This window comes from Mus caroli, chromosome 19 (assembly GCF_900094665.2).
Source record: "Mus caroli chromosome 19, CAROLI_EIJ_v1.1, whole genome shotgun sequence".
Classification (NCBI taxonomy): Eukaryota; Metazoa; Chordata; class Mammalia; order Rodentia; family Muridae; genus Mus; species Mus caroli.
The window spans coordinates 1,804,270-1,812,138 of NC_034588.1; the positions used below are offsets into that span (position 1 = coordinate 1,804,270).

General features: G+C 56.5%; 1 protein-coding gene across 4 annotated transcripts in view; it reads left to right on the plus strand.

Annotated features, from left to right (window-relative positions):
- LOC110285795 (breast cancer metastasis-suppressor 1 homolog) overlaps positions 1–7,069 on the plus strand; it is a 16,144-nt gene extending 9,075 nt beyond the window's left edge. The window contains exons 1-11 of one of the 4 annotated variants that reach the window (XM_021152209.2): positions 799–843; positions 1,115–1,271; positions 1,416–1,596; positions 1,694–1,808; positions 1,898–1,970; positions 2,073–2,164; positions 2,308–3,048; positions 3,310–3,615; positions 3,937–4,068; positions 4,195–4,346; positions 4,959–7,069. In XM_021152209.2, the coding sequence (XP_021007868.1) occupies positions 1,117–1,271; positions 1,416–1,596; positions 1,694–1,808; positions 1,898–1,970; positions 2,073–2,164; positions 2,308–3,048; positions 3,310–3,615; positions 3,937–4,068; positions 4,195–4,346; positions 4,959–5,408 (2,397 nt within the window). In that variant the 5' untranslated portion in view covers positions 799–843; positions 1,115–1,116 and the 3' untranslated portion in view covers positions 5,409–7,069. Of the gene's footprint in view, positions 1–798; positions 844–1,114; positions 1,272–1,415; positions 1,597–1,693; positions 1,809–1,897; positions 1,971–2,072; positions 2,165–2,307; positions 3,049–3,309; positions 3,616–3,936; positions 4,069–4,194; positions 4,347–4,958 lie in introns of those variants that run through there. The other 3 variants (XM_029472623.1, XM_029472624.1, XM_029472625.1) reach the window with 3 other exon arrangements.
- The last annotated feature ends 800 nt before the right edge of the window (positions 7,070–7,869 follow it).

Consider the following 7,869-nt stretch of genomic DNA (forward strand, 5'->3'; position numbering starts at 1 on the left):
CCCCCCCCCCCCCCAGAGAGACCAGGCCTCACCCAGAGTCAGAGACCAGGCCTCACCCAGAGTCACGGCAGCAGCCCTCCTGACCTTGAACCCTGGCCCTCAGCCGCTGAGCCAGGCCCAACTGTAGGAGGAACTCTGAAGCAGGCATGGTGGGCCTTGTCCACCCTGACTGCCGCTGGAGAGGATGGCTTCCCAGGCTTTCTCAGGGCTATTCCTGGTGTCTGCCTCTCAGATTCCAAAGACTGGAATAAAATTTAACCTGGGACCTTGGTGTGACTGATGTGTGGCTGCTGTATCTTTAAAGGGAATCAAGGCTTTGTGGGAGCGCCTAAGACAGACTTTGCTGGGGTCCCTGTAGTTTGTGACTTAGAGAAAAGCCTGGGAGAGGAAGTTGGGACCAGAGCAGGAAGCCCCGCATGGCACAGGCAAGCAGGTGAAGCACATGGCCTTGTGCAGTGAAGGGACTTTTGGACATGCCTGGAGGCCAGGTCATGTCTGCACCTGCCCCTGACACTTGGCAGATTGGCAAGGCAGGCTAGCTAGCAGGGCCTGTGTGTGGGAGGCAGCTAGCAGCAGCACCAAGTGCTGTCGACCTCACAGCCCACACTCCCCCTCTGGTTAACAGTGAGTGTCAGAACCACCCCCAGAACCTCAGTTAAGCAAAGAGCTTAGTTTCCATGGAGACACAGCATCCTTTCTCCATAGCAACCTGAAATCACAAAACCCAAGTTAGGTTCAGGAATGAGTCATCTGCAACCAGTAGGGGGTGCTCTCCCACAAGGCTGCCCCCCCCCCCCCCTGCAAGGCTGGAGCCGATGAGCCAGTGACCACAGACTTCTTAAGGTGACCCAGGGGTGCGGCTTGGGTCTATGGGAACTTGGCTGGTCCGGCCTAACCCCTCCCTCCCCCACTGCCTAGTGTGAGGAGGTTCTGTGTGGGGGTGGTCCTCCCTTAGCCGGGGCCTGATGATGACACTGGCATGGAGGGCTCCTCTGCCATTCAAGACTGTCTAAGTAGAAGAGGTGGACACTGGCTACATGGAGTGGACATACAAGAGTTAACTGGCGGGGTGTGACAGGGTGAACCGCCTTCAGGAAGTGTTACTCACCGCCAGGAATGTGCACGCCTGTGCCTTGGGGGTTGGATTGTCTTCCTGAGTCCCAGGAGAAGCCGAAGGAGCTCCCAGCCATGGAAGACCCTGGTGAGACCGGAGCACACCCTCTGGGAGCCACCAACCTGAACTTTGTACCTGGGCACCAACAGAAAGAAAAGTTAGTAAAGTTGGGGGGTCAGCCAGGTGCATCGGGTGAGGGCAGTTCTAAGAGGATCTGGCAAGGACAGGATAGATGAGAAGCCCAGAATGGGAAGAGGTGTTCACCCCAGACCCCTGCTCAGGTCTGGGTGTCTGCCCCCAGGCCATCTACAGACCCACTGTATGACACACCTGATGCCAGAGGGGTACAGGCAGGCGGGTCCCAACAGCCACTGCGTACTGTGAGCCTTCGGGAGCGGCTGCTGATCACCCGGCCTGTGTGGTTACAGCTGCGGGCCAACGCTGCAGCCGCGCTGCACGTGCTGAGGACAGAGCCTCCAGGGGTGAGTCTCCCTTCCCTCAAGGCCTAGCCCGCCAAGGATGGGAGGGAACCAGCCTGGACATGGAGGACCAGAGCCTCCTAATCTCGTTCATTCGCAGACCTTCCTGGTGCGGAAATCTAACACTCGCCAGTGCCAGGCTTTGTGTGTGCGGCTGCCAGAAGCTAGTGGCCCCTCTTTTGTCTCCAGCCACTATATCGAAGAGAGTACTGGCGGTGAGGAGGGTGGCCTGGAGGGCAGGGGCTGGAAGACAGGCAGGGGAGGGAGGTCCCCAGAGAACAGCCTCACTCCCAATGTCTCTCAGGCGTCTCTTTGGAGGGCTCAGAGCTCATGTTCCAGGACTTGGTGCAGCTCATCTGTGGCTACTGCCGTACCAGGTGAGCCTGCCTGGGGGGCACCTGCTGACCCTGGGCCTGCTTCCCGGGACTGCCTGCATCTGAACCCCGCTCACTCCTGACTGCTCCTTGCTCTGACCGTAGGGACATTCTCCTCCTCCCTCTCCGACTCCCCAAAGCCATTCATCAGGCAGCCACCCACAAAGAGCTGGAGGCCATCTCCCATCTGGGCATGGGTAAGGGTCCCTGCAGCCTGTTACACAGATGGACACACAGAGGTCAATGGGGGAAGAAAGAGCAACCAAGATTTTTCCTTTGTGGGCATCCTGCAGAGCCAACTCTGAGCCGCCCCCCTCCCCCATTGGTTTCTCATTGCTAGAGTTCTGGAGTTCCTCACTCAACACCAAGGACCAACAGAGACCTTCGGAAGCCCCACCCATACCCCGGCTGAAGGCTCGCTCCCCTCAAGAGCTGGATCAGGGCACTGGTGCTGCCCTCTGCTTCTTCAACCCCCTCTTCCCCGGGGATCTGGGCCCCACCAAACGAGAGAAATTCAAGAGGAGTTTCAAAGTGCGTGTGTCCACAGAGACCTCCAGCCCTCTGTCTCCACCTGCTGTGCCGCCTCCCCCAGTCCCGGTGCTGCCAGGGACATCTTCCAGCCAAACGGAAAGACTGCCCCCTCGACAGCTGCTGCAGAGGGAGAGCTCAGTAGGATACCGTGTGCCAGGAAGTGCTGCCAGCCCATGTCTTCCTCCCCTACCTTCCCTTCAGGAGGTGGACTGCTGCTCTCCCAGCAGCTCAGAGGAGGAGGGCTCTTCAGGAAGCCCTACAACCTCCCCACGCCTAAGCCGCCCAAGGCACCGGCGGCCTCTGCTTCGGTCCATGAGTTCTGCTTTCTGCTCTCTGCTGGCACCGGAGAGGCAGGTGGGCCGGGCAGCCACAATGCTAATGCAAAACCGATACACAGCCGTGGGTCAGCTAGTGCAGGATCTACTGACCCAGGTTCGGGCTGGTCCCGAGCCCCGGGAGTTGCAGGGTATCCGCCAGGCCCTGAGTCGGGCCCGGGCCATGCTGAGCGCAGAGCTGGGCCCTGAGAAGCTGCTACCACCGGAGCGGCTGGGTAAGGCCCGAGCCCTGGCCTCCACAGGTTCATGTCCCTGGCTCTCCATCCTCCTTTGTCCTTCTCTCTCCATGCCTTGGGTGCCTAGTGACATACTGCTGCTTTCCCTGTGCCCCACCCTCACCCTCTTTCTTACTGTTGCACTGAATTCCCCGTCCCCATCCCCAACTTTCTCCCTTTCTCCCTACCTCCTACCTTGGCCAGGGCCTCCTGTTCTTCTGGGCTTCTTTCCCCTGACTACAACCACCTCTTCTCCGGCAGAATTGGTCCTGGAGAAGTCCCTGCATCGCTCTGTTCTCAAGCCTCTTCGACCCATTCTAGCTGCCCGCCTGCGGCGCCGGCTTTCCACAGATGGTTCCCTCGGCCGCCTAGCTGAGGGCTTCCGCCTGGCCCGGACCCAGGGGCCTGGAGCCTTCGGGTCCCACCTGACCCTTTCTTCCCCAGTGGAGACAGAACAGGTGCGCCAGAAGCTGCTGCAGCTCCTTCGTGCCTACTCACCTAGTGCCCAGGTCAAGTGGCTCCTGCAGGCCTGCAAGCTGCTATACACAGCCCTGAAAAGCCAGGCAGGTAGGACCCCCACCACCTTCCCCTGTGCCACTCTTTCTGAGTAGAAGCCACGCATCACCTCCCTCCACAGGGAGCCTGTCCCAGAACCCCAGAACTGCAAACAAGATTGAAAGCTCCCACTCCCACCCCAGGAACTCTAGAGAATAGTGCCTTTCTGCCCTGGAACCTTCCCTGAGGTTGCTATGATGGCCCTGGTCTGTTGCCTAGTCACTTAGGGGTCTAGCAGGTGGAGGGGAGGGTCACACTGTCTAGCATGGAGATTGGACCCTAGCCTTTGGACCTCTGAGGAGGCTGGAATCGCCTTCTTCCATGTCTCCACAGGAGAGAATGCAGGTGCTGATGAGTTCCTGCCTCTGCTGAGCCTTGTTTTGGCCCAGTGCGACCTTCCTGACCTCCTGTTAGAAGCTGAGTACATGTCAGAGCTACTGGAACCCACCCTGCTCACTGGAGAGGGTAAGGGTTTCCTCATTTCCTGTCTGGGTGAAACTGGGGCTTGCGGTAGGTCTTTAGTAAGCAAGGAAGGGAAGGCAGGACACCATACCCCAGCCTGAGCTGCGTTCTATGTATCCTGTGTCTCAGGTGGCTACTACCTGACCAGCCTCTCAGCCAGCCTGGCCTTGTTGAGTGGCCTAAGCCAGGCCCGAGCACTGCCACTCAGCCCAGCACAGGAGCTCCAGCGCTCCCTGGCCCTCTGGGAACAGCGCCGCCTGCCGGCCACCCACAGCTTCCAGGTAAAGAGCCGGTCCCCACATCTTTCCCCTATTGGCCATGCTCAGAGGGACTCTGACGTCACCCAGCACAGTTCCACTAGCCTTGCATCACCCTATAATTGAGATAAAGGCCCATCTGAGTATCAGATCAGCCCTTCAGGAGGATATGTTCCATGGGACAGGCACTGGACTGTGAGCTTCAGGGCAGCCTCCTTGAATCAGCACAGAAACTCTACTGACATGATTCATCTCAGCTCTATCACTTTTTGTCTGTGCCTTGGTTTTCTCATCTCTAAAATGGGCACCTGGGTTGCCATAAAGGGTAGGTGTACTGGTAAACTGTGCGGGAATGTTTCTAGGTAGGTAGCCCTAGGAATAGTTATGGAGAGAGCCCAGCACACAGTGAATTCTCCTCATGGATCTTTTCATAAAGTTCCCTCTGGCTGGCCTTGCACCATACCGCTATCCCACACATATTTCTCCCTGCCTGAATGTCCCCCTCGGAGCCCACAAGTCAGTCAGGCCCACCATGGACGTGGACCACCCCACTCTGTCATTACACACCTTCGGCCTGTCCCTCGTGCTTTGGCAGTGCCAAACAGAGCTAAGGACTTGTTCTTGCTTTCTGCACAGCATCTCCTCCGAGTAGCCTACCAGGACCCCAGCACAGGTTGCACCTCCAAGACCCTGGCTGTGCCCCCAGGGTCTTCAATTGCCACATTGAGCCAACTCTGTGCTACCAAGTTCCGAGTGACCCAACCAGATGCGTTTGGCCTCTTCCTCTACAAGGACCAGGGCTACCATCGCCTGCCCCCTGAAGCCCTAGCCCACAGGCTTCCTGCAACTGGCTACCTCATCTATCGCCGGGCAGAGCGCCCTGAGACCCAGGAGGCTGTAGCAGAGAAGGCAAAAACAGGCAGCAAGAGGCCAGAGGCAGGAGCATGGGAAGAGGAGACAGGGGGTCTAAACAGAGAAGGGAAACCTCGGATAGCTGTTGACCAAGAAGGCAAGGATCAGGCCAGAGGAGGTCACATAGGGCCAGAGGAACAAAAGGCAGAAGGAAGCCAGGCTTTGGAAGAGTAGCTAGGAAGAACCAAAGGGGTTACCTGGGCCCCCGGGAGCCTCTAAGTCCACTCTTCCCAGCGGCCAAGCTTCCTTTACCACCCACCCACAGTTCTCTGTGGTGTCTGCCACCACCTCTAGCCGATCTTCATGAGTCCACCTGCTAGGGAACAGGATGCTGGCCATATAGACTAGAGCAGCGTTAAGAGAGCTGGGAGACTCACAGACCCTCTGTTTAAGGCCCCTGGCTTCTGTCTCCCCATAGCCCACAGGGATAAACATGTCTGGTAAGGGAAAAATCCTCCTGATGGCCATAGGGGCATGGTGGGAGGGTAGTCCTGGCTTCTTTTGCCTCTCCCACTGCCCATGGAGAGATGCTGGAGCATCAAGACCCTGTGCAACTCCAGTCTCTTCTAGTTTTAGGGGTCAGGGAACCAGAATGGCAGCAAAGCTCCCCAGACTAACAGCTCTTCTCAGATATAGCATCTGGTGTGCAAAGAAGGGATATGACTGCTGTTCTGCAGGGTTCCTAGAGCGACCCAGGACCTACATGGATGGTTGGTGGCTCAGCTCAGGCAGGAGAAAGAAGAAAGAATGAGTGTTAGCAGCTATGGCAAGCCCGTCCCGTAGGCAGCCTCTACCAGGCAGTCCTCTCACCTGTGTCTTCTTCCCCGGTCAGTTCAGAGATGGTAGTCACCCTGGAGGTCAGGCCGTAGGAGAGAAAGCATCTATGTTCCAGTCTTTTCTCACTATCAGAAATATGTTGAGACACTGAAGTCTTTCTGGGAAATTGGACCCTGAGAAATAATGCACGCTAGCAGGAAGAGAAGTTTCCAGAACAGAGAGGTGCTCCACAAACATTGCCGTCATACCCCACTCCTTGGGTCCTTACTAAAGCTTGATAATGAGGAATGGTGTAGCTGTGGGTCCCACGGCAGTACAGGTTAGGTAATTCCCAAGACGTTGCAGCAGACTAGCCCTCCAGGCTCAGGCAGCAGCCCCAGAGGGAAGCCCACTGCAAATTTGAGCAGAGAAAAATACCCACCAATAGCCACAAGAGGGCGCATACAGCCTGAGAAGCTGCTGAGGGTCACCCACCCTCTTCACTCCCCTACCCCGCTGCGAGCAGTGGGAGGGGTGTGGCTAAAGAGAATTCAAGAGCCGCAGAATGTGGACAGTCACTGGCCTCACACTCTTATAGCAGCTTGGGACGTGCAGAGCAGAGAGCCCTTAGAGTCAGAGATTCTTAGAAAAGGATTGTTTCCTGACAAAGGAGAACCACAGCCAGGCTCAGAGCTGCTCTCCTGGGCCTCTGAGCACCAGGGCACCAACTTAGATGTGATGCACATACCAACAGGAGGTAGACTTTCAAATCCACATCTAGTCAGTATAGGGTTCTAAACTAGTCACTAGGCCACCAGTGTTCCTTGCCCACTTCTATGCCCCTCCCTCCGCAGGAGGGAAAAGTGTGTGATAAGGGACAAGTTCATCTGATATCTAACATCTGGCAGGGAGGGTGGCCACGGTTCTTTTGGCCTTTTCTCCACCACCCAGGAGGGGCCACACACAAGGCTGCTGGCTCTTCAAGGCTCTAAACAGCATGGCCCCCTATTCCATTATATGTCTTCCCTTCCTCCCTTATCCTTTGTACAGGATGGAGCACTCTGCAGGTGCTCAATAAATGGTGTCTACTGCCTGAAGCTTGATAACTAGAAATAAGGGACTGGGGCGGGGCGGGGCGGGCAGGCCGTTTCTGGGAATGAGACAGGACGTGTAGCACTCACTCCCAGGGGAAGGACCTGGAATGTCTGCAGGGATGCTCAGGCAACCCCAGGGGCAGGATGTGGGGCTCCTCTCATGGGAGCCAGGTTTCTGAGACCTCAGGCCCTTCCTTTTTGTGGTCAATTCTAATTCTGGGCCCCTAGAATTCAGTGTGGATCCTGCCATGGCTCAGAGGGGCACCACTGGCTCCTACATCGAAGCAAAATCAGTGTGAGCACAAGCTGAGTTCAGTGGCAGACCCACCAGGCAAGGGTGGTGGTAACATGCCAGTCTTAGATATCTCCACCTTATTTTATTTTTCCCCCCTGGATGTCTCTATTTTATAAAGTAGGAACCCGAGGCCTTCTTCAGGTAAGTGCCTTATTACGGGACTTAAAACTCCAACATATACCTCCCAGAGAGAAAGGACCATTTATTCATACTCTCAGCAAACAAAGCCAGGCATGGTAGCACACATCTGTAATTGCCGTACTTGGGAGGCTGAGACAGGAGAATCAGAAGTTCAGGGGCATCCTTGGCTACATAATTGGAAGCCAGCCTGGGCTACATGGCAAGACCCCCATCTCAAAAAAGAAGTGTGTGTATTTTGTGGTCTAAAGAGAGACTCAGAGCCGGGCGTGGTGGCGCACGCCTTTAATCCCAGCACTCGGGAGGCAGAGGCAGGCGGATTTCTGAGTTCGAGGCCAGCCTGGTCTACAAA